This window comes from Scophthalmus maximus, chromosome 13, assembly GCF_022379125.1.
Source record: "Scophthalmus maximus strain ysfricsl-2021 chromosome 13, ASM2237912v1, whole genome shotgun sequence".
In the NCBI taxonomy this organism is placed as follows: Eukaryota; Metazoa; Chordata; class Actinopteri; order Pleuronectiformes; family Scophthalmidae; genus Scophthalmus; species Scophthalmus maximus.
In genome coordinates, this window is record NC_061527.1 from 24,720,951 (window position 1) to 24,740,581 (window position 19,631).

General features: G+C 41.8%; 3 protein-coding genes across 7 annotated transcripts in view; 2 read left to right on the forward strand and 1 right to left on the reverse strand.

Moving 5' to 3' along the window:
* slc5a9 (solute carrier family 5 member 9) overlaps positions 1 to 1,495 on the forward strand; it is a 30,651-nt gene extending 29,156 nt beyond the window's left edge. For all 5 annotated transcript variants that reach the window (XM_035647790.1, XM_035647793.1, XM_035647791.1 and 2 more), the window contains one exon: positions 328 to 1,495. In XM_035647790.1, the coding sequence (XP_035503683.1) occupies positions 328 to 633 (306 nt within the window). In that variant the 3' untranslated portion in view covers positions 634 to 1,495. The remainder of the gene's footprint in view (positions 1 to 327) is intronic.
* A 2,228-nt stretch (positions 1,496 to 3,723) lies between these two features.
* rfc4 (replication factor C (activator 1) 4) lies at positions 3,724 to 13,198 on the reverse strand. The gene is made up of 11 exons (XM_035647920.2): positions 11,556 to 13,198; positions 10,575 to 10,702; positions 7,387 to 7,465; positions 7,224 to 7,303; positions 6,991 to 7,110; positions 6,726 to 6,869; positions 6,523 to 6,643; positions 5,698 to 5,823; positions 5,491 to 5,571; positions 4,866 to 4,979; positions 3,724 to 4,182 (listed from the first exon to the last, which is right to left on the reverse strand). The coding sequence occupies exons 2-11, from the start codon at positions 10,688 to 10,690 to the stop codon at positions 4,087 to 4,089; spliced, it is 1,077 nt and encodes a 358-aa protein (XP_035503813.1). The 5' UTR covers positions 10,691 to 10,702; positions 11,556 to 13,198; the 3' UTR covers positions 3,724 to 4,086.
* A 2,483-nt stretch (positions 13,199 to 15,681) lies between these two features.
* Positions 15,682 to 19,631, forward strand: part of mcf2l2 (MCF.2 cell line derived transforming sequence-like 2) — a 156,983-nt gene continuing 153,033 nt past the window's right edge. The window contains exon 1 of the mRNA XM_047336872.1: positions 15,682 to 17,821. Coding sequence (XP_047192828.1) covers positions 17,743 to 17,821 — 79 coding nt within the window. The 5' untranslated portion in view covers positions 15,682 to 17,742. The remainder of the gene's footprint in view (positions 17,822 to 19,631) is intronic.

The following is a 19,631-nucleotide window of genomic DNA, read 5'->3' on the forward strand; positions in this document are numbered from 1 at the left end:
AAGAACAAAGATAAAATACAGATACAATTATAGAATACCTGAAGAAGAGTAAGTAAAACACAACAGTCAAAAATTCATAAATAAATAGACAGATAAATGAATAAAATACATTAAATCCACACAGCACTTTTCCACTGAAAGAACAAAAGCTGAACCATTGACATGGAATGACAATGACAATGAAAAAGTGTTAACATAGCTTGAAGCTTGATATCATGCCCCCGACTATGGCATTGATAGTCTTTGTGCCCTACAGTTAAGAAAGTGTCAACAAAAAATACTAAACCCCTGCCTTTTTTCTGCTGGATCTCCCTCTCGCCTGTCCAGCTTCACAGGCTGACCTGGTGGTCCAGATACAGCCAGGAGCCTCGGATCGACCTCACAGGACCCCCGATCTTTCCTGACCCAGTCGACTCAGCCAGTGACTCTGACCGTTTGCCAGATTCCTGCTGGCGGAGAGCTGCTCTGTGGCTATGTGGTTTGACTGGTCCAAACTCTGGCAGTGCACCTCCGGTGACTGAAAACAATGAACTGAACTCTCTGCAGGAGGATCCTATTTGGAGAAGAGTATGCAATGTTAATGCTCTGCTGCTGCTGTCTGTTAATGTGTTCCTCTGGGGATACATGGCTTAATGTGCAGCAGTCAAGAAATTTTAAGATGTTATCACTGAAGATAATATCCTGAAGATGTTATCATCAAGGTTCGCCTTGATCATTGGCTATTGGCCAAACCAATCAGTTGCAACAATTAAATTAAATTTAATTCAAATAAACAGACTATTTATTTACAAAAGAGGTTTAGTATCTAATAACTGATCATGGTATACTCTGATTAAAATGGATAATTATGGAAAAGAAAAACAAATGTTGTCCTGATGATTTTTCTCTGCTACTCAATCCATGTTGTGCTCATTTTCAAAGTAATGGACCCTTTTTGCCCACCCTCCAGTAAAGCTGTGCATCATACTGATATGTTTCAAAGTAATCACTGTGTGATTATCCTTCCATGAATGGCCCGTAGCCTGGTTTTAAGTTTCTGTCAGGTCCAAATTTAGAAATGACACAAACATATTTGTCGGGATGTCGATTCTCAAATTTCTACAAACTAATAAGAAATAGTGTGTTCCAGACTGTTCTCTAGTAACTCACCATTATGTACTAATTTAAAACTGTTTGATGAAGTGAGGTGCTTCTATGGAATGGGATACATGCAGACGTTAAAGTCCAAAACCCATTAAAATGCTGTTGTTATGGTCATATTAAACCATGGCATCAAGCCTCCGTCATTCAGTCAACAGATCTTCGGGAACTAAAGGCATTTATGGTGCCAAACAACAAATAAAGGTTTGCAAAAATGACTAACAGAAAGCAAAAAAGTGTTTACAAAAAACTCAGTAAAATCTAGGTCCTAGTTTTGGTCTGAGTTGGTGTTAAGTGTGCTGTAATTTGTCAATCCAAATGGCTTCTAATAAATTAGGTTTCCTTTGTCACTTTATTACATCGAAGATGGCCCATCCTGCAGATGTCTACCTTGTTCTTCCAATTTAAAAGGCAACATTTTCTGCACCATATGTGAGAGGGAAGGTTGAATACATGGCTTTACAATAAATGGTGAATCAATTTGAAATCCTCTGCATTTGCATAGTCAGTGTGACAATCACACATCAACTGTTCATTTAATAAAACATTAAGGTGCCATGAACTGTGCCATGACAATGCAATCAGGTCAAGATGCACTTATCTCGCAGCAGCTGAAAGTCGTTTAAATGTAGTTTAGTACTAATGTAGTTTTCTGCACGTGTTAGCTGGAAGATCATAATTCCGACTTGTGAAGTCACTGTGCTAGCAGACCAGTAAACGGACTGTATTTATATAGCACTTTTCTAGTCACATAGACCACTCAAAGCGCATTACAGGAAAGTCACATTCCCTCATTCACACACAGCTGCTATTTACCACGCATTTTTCTGTCATTCATTCACTGTCGGAAGAGTCGTCAGAGGCAAGTGTCTTGCCCAAGGAAACAAAACGGCATGTTGACTGGCAGAAACTGGGATCGAACATTGGTGGACAAACGACTTATTATATCTATATGTTTGTTAAACTGCTTTTTAAAAGCAAATATTAACAAACTCCTTCTGAGATGTAATGACTCTCTCCATCAAAGGAATGTCTAAATTCAGATCAAAAACTTTCAGAATGTTATCTGACCCCTTCAACTGGAAAACACAATGTAAATTGCCCTGATATTCTGCTCAAACAATATTTCCATTCTGTAAAATGACTCTATAACTTAAACGTAAGATTAATTTTTGGTTTTAGATCATGCAACATGCTTTTGTGATTCAAACTTCCACAGACATTCAGGTTGTTTTCCACAGGTTGTTTTGTCTCTGTATGTTAACCTGTGATAGGCTAGCAACCGGCCTCTCGCCCAATGTCAGCTGGGATTGGCTCCAGCCCCCCTGCGACCCTTAAATGGATTAAGCGGTACTACTGGACAAGTACTGAACTACACAACTTTCAGCTTCGAGACGTGCGTGTTGACTTGATTGTGGATTGAAGGGTCAGTGGTTGGATTCCTGGCTCATCCCCTCTGCATGCTGAAGTATCCTTGGCCAAGATGAATCGCAAAAATTCCCCTGACAGCTGTGATGGCAGTGCATGAATGAGATCCATGACAGAGAGAAAAAGCTCAAGATATAGCAGCGCTGTATAAATTTGAAAAGGTGAATTTAAGTTGCCATACCAAAATGCAAAGTGCTGCACAGTAAAAGTGCGCACGATATATGTGCATGCAAAAATGCAGGGGATGTTTCAATAAACTCACAGTCTTCGGCATTGTGAGACCAACGCGCCCGCGAGGACGCTAAACCACAGGCACAAAAAGCAAATGTCGGCAAGTGAAGAGTAGACACTACACAGCACTGGCTGACCATTGCTACACACGCTGTGCACAACAAAAAACATGCAAGAATTAAATCCCCTTCCAAACATTTGTGCTTGGAGACATTCTCATAAACTGAACATTGATCAAAGCTATAGACTGTTCACATAACAGCCTTCATTCAGTTTAACAATTTCTATTTTAGGCTGACGATGTGATAAAAAAAATTGTGTTCCTCCCCTTGTCACTGGGGCACCAGTGAGCACCCACCTTCCCACGCCCTTGCCTACTTAAAGCTGGCTTATGCTGGCCAATGTAGAATGCTCAGGAATAGTCACAATTTAAATCTTATTTCTGTCTTAATGATTAAACTGAAATCATTACTTAAAGGGGCAGTAAGCGGTTCTAAAGCAATACACTTTGTAAAAATCAGCAAATATTTCCTCAGTGTCCGTTAGATGTCGGTTCTGTGCGCCAAAAAAAATCTCCATCAAAAACAAAAGAAATTGTGCGGACCGCACCACACATCACTGCGAGTGCAGTTTGTAAACATCACTTGACAACACCATCAGCGTGCTGGTGGGTGGAGCGGCAACTCTGTAGTTTTGGCCTAGTGGTTTGCCTATCGGACTCTCATATCCGAAGTCTTGGGTTTGCGGCATGGCCAGAGCGGTACAACCACAAATCGCCCTACTGCCCCTTTAAGACATGAGTTTAATACTTCAAATAGTGGTTCATGAGGTTAGATGAAACATGTGCTTTTGTCAAATTATTCTTGTTGTGGCATTAGTTTTTGTCTTAATCATGAGCAATGACTTCAAAAAACAAACACTGAACAAGTGTAGAAAAGTATTTATTACAAAATTCAAAATGTATGAAGATCTGTTGGAAAAGTACTTACATGAATTAAACGGAATACAGAGACATCTGGATGTATACCAGTGAAAACCGTGAAATCTGATTTCTTGTATATTTATTGAAGTCCTCACTGTAAAGTGGAGGGAGACAGTAAGTAGAGTGGAGTTTGTGACAGTAAACACCAACACTATCATCTGGTATCCACTGGCAGACATGATAACCCAAACTGAAAAAGCTCAGTCTAATGTGAGAGAAGCATTCATGTCTCAATGTGGTCATTGGTCCAGGTGGAAGTAAGTGACAGTTATGTTCCAAAGCTGGAGACGCTGCTTTGTGGAGATTTAGTTGTTCTTGGACGACTGTTGCATGATGACTGAACAGAGACTCAGCATCTGCAGGTACTCATCTGCACCATCTGACAGGCACTTACCCACAACCTGCACCAGAGAGGAAACAAGCACAAACTTATAAGACTTCACTTCTACATATTATATCAGAGTCAATTATGGCCCTAATAAAAATCAAAAAAACTATTTTGTATGTCAGATTTCTTTGCAAAAACTCTGCAAAAGATACTGCTCATCGTATGTTGACTGTTGCGTTGTTGCGTAGTTTCTTGAAGACGTTTCACCTTCATCCAAGAAGCCTTTTTAGTTCTAACTAAGTTGTGGTGAAACCCAGGTATTTAACCTCAGCGCCCACTGCAATGAGCCCTGCCCATACCCCAAAAACATTTAACACCTGGGTTTCAGCACAATTTAGTTAGAACTGAAGAAGCCTCTTGGGTGAGAGGTGAAATATCTTCAAGAAGTCCAGTTGTTCTGGATTCAACCCCCTTTGGATACATCATATATATTTTGTTATATTCGGCACGTGCCACCAATTTCCTCATTAAGTCTCGTTCATTCTCCGTCTGTAGCTGACTAACACAAGGCCTAGTCGTTCCCAGGGTAAACGGCATCCCAGTGGCAATTATCTATCAGATAGAAACATAGTGACCAGCAGTGCTGCATTTGCTAATTTTCCATTTTAATATACTGTAAGCGATTTCCCAGTTTCACAATTTTCCTCCAGGATCCCTGGAGCTCCACCTGAAGGAATGCTGCAATAGCTCACTTACCGCCATCTTCTCTGTGATAGCTGACTTCTGCTTGTCGCTCAGGTCCTGCTCTATGATAGACTCATGTAGCTGACTCAGGATCTGTATGGCTGCATAGCCTTCATCCACCATGTTCTGACAGAAGAGACAATGAGAATTTGATGTGTGGGACGTGAGGCAAAGGCAGCGACTTGTACATTCATTTTCTGACAAAAGAATACTGTGGGCGAGCTACCATAACAATGAGTTATTCACACGCAACAGTCAGTAAGTACATCTAGACCCCCCTGTCCTTAAGTGGTGCTAGTAACATCTAGTAACAGTCTTCAGTGTGGCAGCAGAGAGCAATTTCAACCCTCACAACATCTAAATGGCCATGAGAAGCAGAAATCTGCCTGGATGTGTTTGATTACACCCTAGCGATCAACCAGTTTAGGTCCATGTGGACCAAGAGGACGGTTTGAGTTCAGGATACAACAGGTCAATTTAATTTATTCTAACAGATTTTTTTTTCATATTTTAATTTATATTTGCATATTTAGGTACAACAGCTGCTGTGTTTTAGTGGCCTTCACTGTCACTGCGGGTAAATAATGTGGTGCTGGTACTGCAAAGGGACAAAGCCAAGAATTGTCAGAACACCTACCCTGATGGCGACCTCTAGTTTCTCAAATGTTCCTTTGAAGCAGATCTGGAGCAAGTTGTCAATCATCCTGGGAGGGACGACCTAGAAGACAATACAACAGTGACATGACTGGAATGTAGATAGGGGAGATTGCAGATGAACAGGAAAGTCTAACAAAATGCTTTGTACATCATCAGTTCCTATATTACACAAAGAAGTGTGTCTCACCCCAGCTATTTCAATGACAGCATGCTCTGTGATCTCTTTCTCGACACTGAGGCGCGCAGCGCTCTGGAGGAAGGTGATTGCTTTCCGCAGGTCTCCCTCAGACACCCTCACCAATGCTGCTATACTCTAGAGACAGAAACAGAAACAATCATCACACCTCAGCTACAGCTAGGTTGCAGTTACCTTATACAAATGAGATGTTAGATAGCTGGTGTAGACACCCGCCTTGGTTTAAATGGAGGTTTACCTGTTCCATCAGACATGTGTCTGACAGTTGAATAATGTGGCTCAAATGCAGTGTTCACCTGGTTAAGCTGTAGAAAAACTGAAGACCTGTTGTACACTAAAAGATCGACTCAACTAGGCAGTATGCACTTTCAAATCATACAGTATATATAATGGAACTGATGGTGGATTTCAGTCAGTCACGATCTTTTGTGCATAATGCCCACTTTTTTGTCCACAAATGGTGTTTCCTTCCTGAGCTGCAGTGGTCAGAGAAGTAACAAAATGAAAGACTGAATAAAAAATTGTTTCCATCAGGATCTGAATACTGATTTTTTTTTCCAAATCTCTACTTGAACACTTAGCAACTAATACAGTCCAGTATTAATCCAGTATTGAGTCTTCCTGCAGGTCATTGTGCAGTATTGTCATCTGCAGGACCTGACCGTGTAACATCACTTATTGTGGGCTGTAATATCCTCTTGTCTAATATTGCAGTGACTGTCACTTCCCCTTAAGTCATGAGCCTCTTTTCTTAAAAATATGTTTTTTTAGCATTTAATCAAACTATTCTACTTTTTGCCGTTGTGTCTTTTTTACCTCTTTGGTGTACTTGAGGGTCTCCTTATCACAGATTGCCAGAAGACGCTCTTCTTGGATCTGGTTGGCTAGAGGTTTGAAACGAAACTTAGAACACCTGGAGGTCAGAGGCTCAATAATCCTAGAGAACACAGACACAAACCAGGGTCAGGAACATTCATTCAGAGGGTGTTTGTGTTCATATGATTGATCGGTCAGCTGACCTGCTAATGTAGTTACAGATGAGGCAGAAGCGGGTGGTGCGCGATTCCTTCTCCATGGTCCGTCTAAGAGCGGCTTGGGCCGGTGCTGTCATGGAGTCTGCCTCATCCAGGATGATGATCTTAAAAGGAGGACATGGCTTCCCACTACAAATACAGACACAGTGACTGACAGTTTTAGCAGTTCAGCAATCACTGACTCACTATTCATCTCAATATTTTTTTCTTTAGTTCACATGCGAAAGAAGAGGAAGCAGTGCTGACTCACTCTGGCCGAGTCCCAGCTACGGTGAGCTGAGCAAAATTCTTAACCTTCTCTCTGACAACCTGGATGCCTCGCTCATCGGAGGCGTTGAGCTCCAGCACCCGCTTTCTGTACAGCTCTGGACTGGAAGAGACAGTGTAGGAGGATGGGATTCATCCATGAACAGAAAACAGGTGAATGTAATGAAAAGAAAACTGAAAGAAATTTTGTTGAAATGCAAATAGCTGAAGTCTCACCCATAAAGTTCTCTGGCAGCAGCTAAGATGGTAGAGGTCTTTCCTGTTCCAGGAGGGCCATAGAAAAGCAAGTTGGGAAGCTGCAATTAAAACACAAAGTGACGCAGTGAGACTTTGCCATCATGGCTCTGCAGAACAACAAAGACAGAAGCCTGACACTTACATCTGCTCCTTCCAGCGACTTCTTCAGCACTGCCACCACCTCCTCCTGAAAAGCCACCTCATCAACAGACTTAGGCCTGCTGGGGTTTGTAAAAAACATCAATATTATTACATTAATTTACTATTCTGGCACATTAATAAATTTGACACATTAATAACAATCTTGCAAGGCCAAGATTTACCTTCAGCACAGAATATATACACACAATAGTCATGTTTTTGCTTGCACTTGTACAGTTCTATAACATCGGTCTCTGCAAAGTCCATAGTGTTTTTGGTTACATTGTTGGAAATGTGCAAATTGATCATGATTGCTGTTGTCATAGTTAAAGGCCATAGTTACATTATACTGAGACATTTTTTTCCTATTTTTTCTAAAACACAATTGACAATAAAAGTTGAATATTATAGGCATTGTAACTGAAGTGTTCATGACAACACAGTATAGAACAAATAACATGATTTTTAGCCTGTATATACCATTAACCAAGTATAGAAGTAGGGTTGTGACATATTAACAAAATAAATGTAATCAAAACGTATGCTGTTAGACAGTTAGTAAAAGTTTTACAGTGTGATAAATGTGTTAGACTTAGACTTTCTTTATTTCCATTTCAATATGCACCTTACAGTGCAGATCAGAACGAAATTTCGTAGCAGTTGGCTCATCATAGTGCAGGACAAAAACAGCAGCATTTACATAAAGCAAGTATTTACATAAAAAATAGAAATGAACGAATATAAATAGGTATAAAGAAACTATTTATAAAATACAATTTAAAATATATTGCACATGTGTATTGTTATATTTACATTGCTCAGTCAAGTGAGGCAGTCCTGTGTGGGTGTGTGAGGGGGGATGGAGGGATTATTATTTTGTGTTCAATAGTCTTATGGCTTGTGGGAAGAAGCTGTTACAGAGCCTGGCTGTTCTGCTTCGAAGGCTGCGGAACCTCTTTCCAGAGTCCAGCAGCGAAAACAGTCCATGGTGCGGGTGGGAGGTGTCTCTGCTGATGTCATGAGCTCTGGTCAGGCAGCGTTTTTTGCAATATCCTTGATGGGAGGATGTGAAGTCCCGATGATTTTTTCCACTGTCCTCACCACCCTCTGCAGGGACTTCCAGTCAGAGGCACTGCAGGATCCGGACCAGACAGAGATGCAGCTGGTCAGTATGCGCTCTATAGTACCTCTGTAAAAGATGGTGAGAATTGGAGGGGGAGGTGTGCTCTCTTCATCCGGCCCAGAAAGTGCATGCGCTGCTGAGCTCTCTTTACAAGAGCTCTGGTGTGATGGGACCAGGTCAGAGTGTCTGTTATCTCTACCCCCAGGAACTTGGTGCTGTTGATTCTCTCTAGTGCTGTGTCGTTGATGAGGAGTGGTGAGTGACTGGGCTGGCTCCTCCTGTGGTTGACGATGATCTCCTTGGATTTGTCAGCGTTCATGGCCAGGTTGTTGGTTTTGCACCAGTCTACCAGATTTTTCACCTCCTCTCTGTAGGCCATGTCGTTGTTATCACTGATAAGGCCCGTCCTGTCACCTGCAAACTTTCACGATGTGGTTTGTAGTGGTCCTGGCACAACAGTCGTGGGTCATCAGGGTGAACAGCAGCCAGCTGGTCAGCACATTCCTCGAGCACCCGTCCTGGTATGCTTACCGAGTGTTCACTCTCCTCAGGGTTCTATGGACATCAGCTGTGTCCAGATTGAATGGCTGCTCATCGGGGCGAGGAATAGATTTCCTCGCAGGAGTGGTGTTGAGTGCCTCAAACCTCCCAAAGTGGTTAGTGAATTTGTTAAGAAACTTAATGTTGTTGTCGCAGGGGGCAGGAGTTGCTTTATAGTCTGTGGTGACTTGAATACCCTGCCACATTCGTCTGATGTTCGTGGGGTCATGGAAGAAGTCCTGCACCTTAAGGGTGCTTTGCAACTTTTATGGCACAGTTCAGGTAGGCTCTATCTGTTCTCCTCCACCCAAGTGTGATGATTGTCCATAGCAGCTGCCTTGAACATGTCCCAGTCCGTGCGTTCGAAGCACTTCTGTAATGATTCCGTAGCACCTGCAGGCAAAACCCTCACCTGCTTCACTGTGGATTTTTTCCTGATTAGCAGGGGCTTGTAAGCAGAAATAAGCATCACAGAGAGGTGGTCTGAGGAGCCAAAGTACAGTCCTGAATGCCTTTTTGATGTTACTGTAGGCCAAGTCAAGTGTGCTCTCTCCCCTGGTTGCAAAAACCACATACTGATGGAAACAGTTTTCATTTTGGCCTGATTAAAGTCCCCTGCCACAATGAAAACTCCCTCTGGATGTGTAGATTGCAGTTCACTGATGGAGCAGTATAACACATTTAGGGCTTCTCTGGTGTTTGCACTGGGGGGATGTACACTGCTGTGAAGATGATAATAGTGAATTCCTGGTGACTTGAGACCATATCTCAGTTGTTGCACCAGTTGTTGTTGGTCTATATGCAAACACCGCCGCATCCGGATCGACCAGTGAGAGAGCTGCTCCTATCCGACCGGAGTGTTGTTAGCCCCTCTACGCTAACTGCGTTATCTGGAACAGATGTGAGAATTATGGCGCAGCAGTCTCTCATCTGCCGTTTTGTTGTTCACCCCAGCTTCCGGTAGTCCAGGTTTGTTCTCCAGGGAGCGGACGTTAGAAAGCAGGATGGGAGGAAGCGGCGTTCTCCACGGGTTAGCTTTGAGCTCAACTGCTAGCACCGCTCGACATCCCCTCTTCTGCTTCCTGACACACCGCTGGTACGAGGCTCCGCTGCTTCAGAAGCCGCCGGATGTAGCCGGCGTAGCAGTCCGAGGCTAAGCAGAAGGTCCAGAGTGGTCGCATCTACGAGCCCTAAACTGCTGGATTCACCTACATCTCCAATTGCTTGACGGTCGTATACTGGTTTGGAGCAACTACGCTGCAGATTCACAGTGTAATTATGCGAAATGACTGGGTTATTAGCCATTAAATTCTCAGTACTATCACGAGCCATTGCAGCCGCAACCGAGCAGCGCGCCGCCGTGTATATGGCAAAAATAGTTATTATTGCGCTATGCACAGAAACTGGCTACATTTGTTGTTAATGGTAGTTTCATTAAGTATGAGGTGAATAGTAACACATATGTGCACATTCTGGTGGATTCAAACGCGCACAGTGTACAATACACCTTTCGGCTTCACACTTACTATTTTTCTACCCAAGGAATAGCCTTGGCTTTCTTCTCAGCACTTGGCCCCGCTGCTGCCTTGTCTTTCTGGGGTCTGGCAGACTGAATGGTTGCTCCTTTCAAAAAGGCCTGCATGACTCCTGATGTCTGATTTCAATAAAAGCAGCATAAACATAAATTGGACACAAAAAAACAAAGCTGCATCACATATAAGATACGTCATATCTAAACAATAAAGGCCTTGCATACTGCTAACAATTAGCTCTAATGTAAAAGTGACAAGTTACACATGAAGCTGAGAATATAGTTGATGACAATTTATATTAACAACTGTCATAAAAAATGTATAAATTGGATTAGTGTCACATGTCGCTAAATAATAGTTTCCCTGCAGTTTGATCTCACATGTATGTTTTGTTTGACTCTACAACAACATAGTAACGTTAGATTGATTGCAGCTTGATACATACTTAAATACAGACCCTGTTACTCAGTATCAGTAAAGTTTGAGTTGAACAAAGATATCTGCTTCTGCGTATATCTCTCTAACCGGAGATCCACTGTACATGCAGTAGCAGTGATTCATTTTTACAACAGATTACAGTTGCTATCAGGTTACCTTGGTCATTATTCAGACAGTAATGTTAGGGGTTGGTACCAAGCAGTAGAGTTAACATAGAGTCAAAATAATATGCAGATCAGTTTCTCTGGAGTGGGACGCTACGTTAGATGTGAGGAATAAGAAACCAACTGAATAGATATCTGAATTAAGTTAAAATACCTCATCTCTGCGGTTAAATCTTATGAGCGGGTAAGATGCCATCATGAACCGTTGGTGTACATAAGAGTGTTTAGTTGCAATGGTATAAGATAGCGTCATATGACAATAACTAAGCCGCTAACAACAATTAGCTTACGCTGGCCTGTTTTCCATTGGCCATCTAATGGCATTAGTCTTTGGTTAGCGGTTGATTCTGCAAATATTACACGTCGAGCTTACCTTATATATCAACCGCCCTGAAGACAAACTGTGACCGCAAATCCCACTGTCGGAGTTAATGCGTGTTAAAGCCTCACTATGACAGAATCTTGCGATAGCAGGTGTGTCGGCGTCAGTAAGGAGCCGGTTGTTGACATGTGTAGCAGCGGTGATATCTTCCCGCTCTGGAGGAGAACATAACTTCCGTTGACGTCATTTGGTGGCTTCCAATCAGAAGCTGCGGATGCAGTTGTTGCCCCTGTACTGAATCATTTATACAAAAAACACACTACAGCGCATCCGCTCCCTTCTTCCGTTCTGCCCTTCACAATAAACGCCCAACTTAAAATCACTCAGCATTTTGCTATGAGGCAACTCAAAAACGGATCCAGATAAAGTGTAATGCAACATAAATAAAATAGCGACTCCGCTGTAGGGGCGCAGGACACTTGAGATTAAAAACAGGCGATGGATTTTGTGATTTTTTTTGCCCGTTAAGACTATGGCTGCAGCCTGGAGACTCCTGTCTCGTGCAATGTAAAAGCTTGCGTCTGGTCCTCTACTTCCTCGTAGCTAATCATGCTAATGAATAAAATACTTCCAAAGACGGGAGACGGGAGGCTCCAGGGCTGCAGCCATACCTGACTCGAGTTGGCTGGAAAGTTTGCTAAAGTAGCGAAGGGGTCGGTCGGCTGCTGGTGTCGGTCCCCGCTTCTCCTCTTCGACTCTGGGTGATGGAGTATGATGAGCCCGGGACACTCGACTTAAACGACGAAGCGGATGGCTGAATTTCTTGCTGCTCCATTTGGCATGTCGTTTTCTCTCGGTCCTATATTTTTTGACAGTATACTATGATGTGTTCTATTGTTTCATCCTGTCCGTAATTGTCACAGTTTCCTGAGTTTTGTTTTCCTATTTTGAATAGTGTAGTATTAAGTCCGGTATGTTCAAATCTGAGTCTTGTTATGATTGTCTCCTCTCGTCGACTTCTTCTTGTCTCCCCGTGCACTTCAATGACTTCATGTTTAAGGAGAACAAAGGTGGAGAAAGCCAATTGTACAGTTATGCAAGGGGACATTGCCGGTTACCAGATGACCGGTAAGCATTCAGTAAACATTACCTCCCTTGGGGACAAAAGAGTTACTCAGCTTGTCAGTGGAACAAAACTAGGTTGTTTTAAAACATTCTTAGGTCAGACTCAAGTTGGTCTTTTAACACACGCTACTATTTTGAAATTAAATCTAAGTCAAGTTTTAAATAGATGGAAAACGTATTCGAGCAACAAGTTTAGAAAGATACATTTCCCCATTCTGATTCATTGAGAACCATAGACTAATGAATTCCTTATAGGAAATAAAAAACTTTAATTTTGGTATCCAGAAAAAATGAGCTGCCAGAGGAAGATCAGTTCTCACTTTGAGAGAGAAAACTATAGCAGATAGAGTATGTTCTTAATATTTAAACTTACCAAATGTCATGTGTGTAAATGAAGCCCTCAGCCAATTAGTGCAAAGGTCTGTCAACACAAGCACAATGAACATATTCAGCATTTATTATTGAATGTTTTTTTGAACCCTCTGTGAGCTGGAAGAAGGAACAACCTTCATAAAATGTATTTACTTATTTTATCACTGTATTAATACCAGAATGTTTTGGGTGCAAGTCCAATATTATATTAAAGGGAACGGTGGGCAAACAGTTTCAGTTTCAGGACATTTTTTCGTGTTTTGAAAGTATTTTATCATTGGGAAATTCCACATTCACAAGAAGAGATGGATGGACTCCAAACCACATTTTGGACTAAATTTAAACCAAGAATTGCATATATATGGCACCAGGACTTAAGAACTTTGGAACAGTTGTGTGTACATGTACATACTGGAAACCTGATATCCTCTATATTCAATAACTGCATTTTTGAACATGCGTGGAGTAAATAAGGTTTCTTAAACAGAAACACACACCAAGGCCACATGAGTGGAGGACACACTTACATGATATCATCATAGCCAGTGGAAATTAAACAATATGATTCTTTATCCTCTCAAAATATGAAGCTACAGGTTACATACAGCTCATGAATTATTATGAAATCAATTAGTGCTTCTTACCATACTGTGATGATGCTACCTGTGTAGTAGTAAGCCTTGTCCTCTTCAGGTTGCTGCAAGGCAGGAATTGTCAGCAGACTTTTGCTTTTGACATATGGCACACGTCTTCACTGAATTTAGTACAATACAGCAAACGTAACAGAAGAAAAAATAAAAGTAATTTCTTCCATGACAGATAAATGCATAAAGGGAAAAGCAAAAAGTAAATAAATCTATATACCAAAAATAAAGTAATAACAAATTTCACAAGAGGTATGCTTAATCAGATACAATATTAAAGGGTTTACATAAAGTAAATAATACAAAAATAATGAGAAATGTAATGACATATTGCTCAGTGCTGGAGGATGTACTTCCTGCGCCATCTCAGGAAGTTCAACCTGCCTCAGGAGCTGCTCATCCAGTTCTACTCTGCATTCATCCAGTCTGTTCTATGCTTATTCATCCCTGTCTGGTTTGCATCGACCAATCAGGACCGGAAGAGACTACAACGGACTGTCAGGACTGCAGAGAGAATCATTTTGACTTGAACGTGTCCAGAACCAGGAAACGTACAAGTAACATCACTACAGACCCATCACACCCCGGATACAACCTGTTTTAACTCCTCCCCTCTGGTAGGCGCTACAGATCTCTCATAGTCTGCTCACCTCCATACTGGCTCCAGTAAATTTCCACTCACCCCACCTCTGCTCCTATCTGCCAGCCAGCCACACCCACCTCATTAGTTCATTCTCCTCACCTGGTCTCTCAGCTGCATCTCATCCACAATCAGACCTAGTATATAAGCCTCTCCAGTTCACAGACTCAGTGCCAGATTGTTCTTTGCATCGATGGCAGACTTTCCAGTGTTTGGATTGATTTCCCGGCTTCGACCCTGCTTCACCCCGACTTCCCTGCCTCGTCTCTGCCACGGTAAACACCTTTGCCTTCTGCCCCGACTACAAGCTTTGTCAGTGTGTTTCTGGAGCACTGTCGTCCTATCTCCTCGGCGGCCTGGCTTCTCCCTGCTGTCCAACGTAAGTTTCCAGCCATCAATGCGGTGGGTTGCCTCATCTTATAGACTCTAAGCTGTGTTACATCCGGGCCGTCTGGACTGCTCCTGGGTGCCTGCTCTTCCGCCTGGTATATGCTACAAGCTGCAGTTGGACTGTTTTCTCTGCCAACCTGCTGGTCTGCTGCAATTAAACACATTGCCCTCTCTCCCTTTGGTGTACTGCTCTTGGGTTCAATTCCCCCCCGTTACAAGATCACTGTATGCCAAAACACCCAGATACATGAACAGCTGCTTTCTACAGGCCGTCACTCTGATGAACAGTTAAAACAGTCAAACTGTCAGAACAATCTCTGTGCAATAACCTGCAACACACTGCACCATCATAAAATTCTGCGATGTCCTCCCACCTTGAGTATTTAGTTAATTATTGATTATTTATTTCCAGTATTCTACCTTGTGTATTTATAATAATCTGTTATTATCCATATTTATTCCAGTATCTTTGCACTCTTCACCATTGCTCTCCTTTAATAAATATATATATATTATTTTCTATATTATATGTTTATACCTGTACATAGTAACTAAATCTTAATCTTTATCTTTGTTCAGCTCTGTCATCCTTGTTTTGTTGTGCATGTCTATTTTGTTTAAGTTCACTGCGAGAGCACAGAAAACCAGAGTCAAATTCCTTGTATGTTTACTCATGATTGGCCAATAAAGCTTATTCTGATTCTGAGATTAGTATTGTTGGATATTAATAACAAATGTTCTTTAAGTAGATTCCCTTACCAAAATATCTCGTAAGATCCAATTGAATATTCGCCTAAAACACATCACATGTACACACTGAATATAGATAGATTGATAAATATTCATATTACAAATAATAGAATCCATCTGGTAATGTTTTTAAATAACAGTTATTTGATTTTGTTTGTTAGGCAACCAATGCTTGGTCTGTCCTTTTATATTCAATTGGCAATATTGCTATTGGAATAAAAGGTTTTCTGATGAAGGCTTTTTTGGGGGTAAAAAATAGAAATGCCATAATTAATATTGCTCTCTTAGACCTCATGTCCCCATACAGGCCTACAGAAGAAAGGACCAGGATTTTACCCATGTCACATCTGCTAAGATGGGGGGGTGTGTTATAATCTATACTGCATCCAGCCACCAGGGGACGACCAATAGGTTTTTGTTGTCTAGTAATTAGACAATGCTAATAGAGGAGATTAGACGCTGGGTTACAACATTAGACAATCAAAATGGACTTAACAAAAATAAGAACTGACTATGATATGAAAAAAGCAAAATGCTGAACAATAATTACCACTGTAACTTAACCAAACTGGGACAGGAAGTCACATGCGGCACGAATCAGGTGTAACATCCACAGGCTAACAGGCTAAAAATCACTGAGTCCAGCAGCCCAATGTACGGGAAGTGCCGAAGGCAGCCGATTCTGGTCGAGTTAACAGGTTAGTACGGAAGTGTCCACATTAACAATCGTTACTATGCTTTGTACATGCACAGTATGTCTTGTTATCCTATTCCAAACTATTGGGCTGTAAAATACCTGTATTTCCCCCAGTTATTTGTTTGTAAATGAAGTCTGAAATAAGCTTATTCACATGAAGCACAATAGGACGGATATAACTTCATACAGCGCTCTTTATCCAGGGTAGTGGTCTCGTGTGTCCGCCTGCTGCTAAGCCACTTATGCTGCATGTTTCCATTGTTTGAAAGCCTCCGCTGCGGCCTGTAATTGGCTGGCAGAGAGTGCACTGAAGTAAGTGGCAGGGGGAGGCTGTGCGCAGATGTCTATGCCTAATGGTTGTCTATCTCCCAGCGGTCTCCACAGTCCCAGGAGCCACTGATGAGATATGCTAATGTCCCTGGCTGGCTTTGCTTCAGCGATCAGCACAGTTTTCTGGTAGCATTGAATAAACCCGGGCTGATTGTGCCCTGGTGATGTAATTTTAAATGCTTAACCATGATATTGTCTTTTAAGTGATGAAAATAATTTTGTAAATTAATGTTATATTTCCACTAACTATAATAAAATCTGGACGTCTGTTTCAGCTGCCCCGATCCATGCACAGTCCAACTCCGGGCACCAGGATTTCCCTCCCGGACCTATTTACCCCCATCCATCCATCCATCCACCATCCTCTCTGCCTCTGTGTCTCCCTCCCCCCTGCAGGTACAGCAGCCCTCTGATTCGTTACCAACCCCCACTTTGTGACTCATCTTCTTTATTATAGCAAACGGAGAATCATCAGAGGGAACATCAGCAGTGTTTTCCTACCCAGAGCCTGAAGAGTGTCCCTGTCAGGGGAGGGGACTCACAACAGATATATAGAAATACATCTGAGCATCATTTTCTTTTTTCTATTTTTTTTTTCCCCTCATGCTGCCATGTTTTTCACGTTTTGTTCTGAGGATTATTGTGGGTTTCACCTGGAGAGTAGGTTTGGCAGCATCATGAAAAGGTCTGAATAACTGTCTGAGTAGCCAATGTTTTGCTGAGACTTTTTAACGTGATTTCTGCATGGGTCTTTTGTTCTGTGACTTACACATTTACTGGAAATCTGTGTCGTTATAGCAGTAATTTGCTCCCTGTTTAGTTCAGCCACTTCCTAGTTTACTGACTGACATGCTGACAAAGTCTTTGTTCAATTACTGACTTTGGTGTTTCTTTTCTGGTCGACTGGCTAATAAATGAACTTGCGATTTGATTATTAAACAGTAGCAGAGTGTTTGTGGTTGTCTTAGTTATTTCACCTGTACCTGATTTTTCAAACAGATGATTTTTATCCCCAGTCTTCCTGTTTGCTGAATGGCTAGGAGTGGCATCTTCATTAACATCCTCAGGATTTGTGACTGTTTGGACTAGCTGTGATGAAGAAGGGGAGAGATTTGATGGAAACAAAATAAAAACAGATTAAGAAAAAGAGAACTATGAACAAGGAGCAGCAGAAACTTTGGAGGAGAAAACTGGATTAGGGAGCAAGCAGGGGAAATTGTTGAAGGACGGGTGACAAAGGGAGGCGTGGCAGTGGGAAGAGAGGAGAGTGGTTGCAACCCACACCGTGAGATGCTGAGCTGGCTCAGAGAAGAAGAGATGTCGGTCCAGGAGCTGCTACAGAGGGTGCAGTGTGTTATCACTCATGTCGGTAAGTAGATAACATTTTTTCCACTCAATGTATTTCACATGTTCAGATGGTCAGAAGGGGAAGAGCTTTTATGTGTCTCTTTTGGGAAAAATGTTAACATGTACAGGAGAGCCCTCTTCTCTTGAACTGCCCCCCTGTTGTGTGTGTGGTGTGAGGTGAAAGACTCTTCCTCGAAATCCTCTAACTGGTTGAAAATGCATTGAGCAACAGAACAGATGAGGGAGGCCCAGGGAATCATCATCCTCTCATCAGTACCGCTGTGTGAGGATGGATGCAGAGGGACGCTCTTTACATGGGCAGAGGGGAAGAATGTCATCAGGATACAACAGGGCAGCCGTTTGAGTTTTCTTTTTTGTGGTTATCTGCATTTCAATGTATTCAATTCATCAATCGGTTCCCTACTAATTATTAATTTGCTTGTATTGATGCTTGACTCATCTGAGTGAATGTTTTCTGACTGCATTTGATTTTCTTTGTTTCATTTTGAAAGATTTACAAGAATGAAATTACAGCACTCATCCTGTATATACAATTGCTTTAGTGTGATCTGGGCTTTCTGTTCTTATTAGAGTAATTATGCAGTTATGATGAAGGCTCCTGTTAAGAGAAATACTTTTTATATTTACAAAATTTATAATCTTATCTTGCATTGCTATTTATCACTTTGATTTTATCCCACATCCTGTCCCCTCTTCTCTAGCTTTCTCTTCCTTGTTTGTCCTCTCCCACCATCTTTTCCCTTCTTTCCACCATCCATTATTCCCTCCAACCCATCCCTCTCTATCCCTTCTGCCCTTTCTTTCTGCCTCCATATCTTTTCTTCTTCCTCATCCTCCCTTTTCTCCTTTTCTTCCCGTTCTGTGTCCGGGTTATTTCCTGGCTGGTGGGGAAGTAGGTTAATGTGCCACGCTGGAGACTGTTGCACAGCATCCTCCATCCCTGCACTTCCTGTATTGCATTGCAGCTATCCGGGAGTGGGTGGTGGGGGTTGGGGGTTGTTACCATGGAAACTGAGCTAGCTTTTGCTAAGCATGAGACCCTGAATTGATGTTTGGTTCCCTAAATTTCCTTCAAAACACATTTGCAGCTTTTTCCTTTCATGTAAACTTAAATCCTAGGCTCAGATTATTGTATATTATCAAAATAATATGTGCAGTGAAACGCATTGTTTTGGTGCCACCATGGAAGTACTGAAGTGTGAGCACTTTTAGGACATCTCATTCCTTAAAATATTTAAAACAAAATAACCTCAGCACGTGTCCAGTAGCTCTTCTCCTCATGGTTTTTGAGCTATTCTGGTTCAGAACAGCCAAAAATGACAAATGCCAATGTGCTGATTACAGTAGTTTTGATGTCCAAATTTAACCATGTCACCCTTTAACAAACTGTTTTCAAATACTCATTATTATTCTCATACCTCATGTAGCTTTAACTTTGGAAAAAGTATCTTATCACTGTCTGACAGTGTGTAATACATTCAGCAATTAGCTTCACTGAAGCTAAATAATGTTCAAAGAATGAAATTAAAATATTCTGCATGCATCAGTGCACCATTTTAGACAAAGGTATTGGGTTATCTTTGAAAATTATAATTTAAAATAAAGTTCTCTGGATCTGAGCAATTTGGAGAGTTGAGGTTTGACAGCTTTCTCAACCCTGGTGGTTGTTCCTTGAACAGCAGGTAGCTCACTCGTTCCTGTCTGAACCACACCGCTGTTTGCAGGACCACAGCACTGCTTCAGGCAGTGGCTGTATTGTGCTGTATTGTATGATCACATACTGTATATGCAAGCCTTATTTGTAACTTTGT

What these genes read in the sequence shown, in the direction of transcription:
- rfc4 (XM_035647920.2), bottom strand. Translation starts at nt 10,690, where the DNA reads ATGCAGGCCTTTTTGAAAGGAGCAACCATTCAGTCTGCCAGACCCCAG. An exon ending in GCTGCCAGAGAACTTTATGG is followed by an intron (nt 7,111 to 7,223) that starts GTGAGACTTCAG and finishes TGTCTCTTCCAG; the next exon opens with TCCAGAGCTGTACAGAAAGC. An exon ending in GTAGCTGGGACTCGGCCAGA is followed by an intron (nt 6,870 to 6,990) that starts GTGAGTCAGCAC and finishes CTGTATTTGTAG; the next exon opens with TGGGAAGCCATGTCCTCCTT.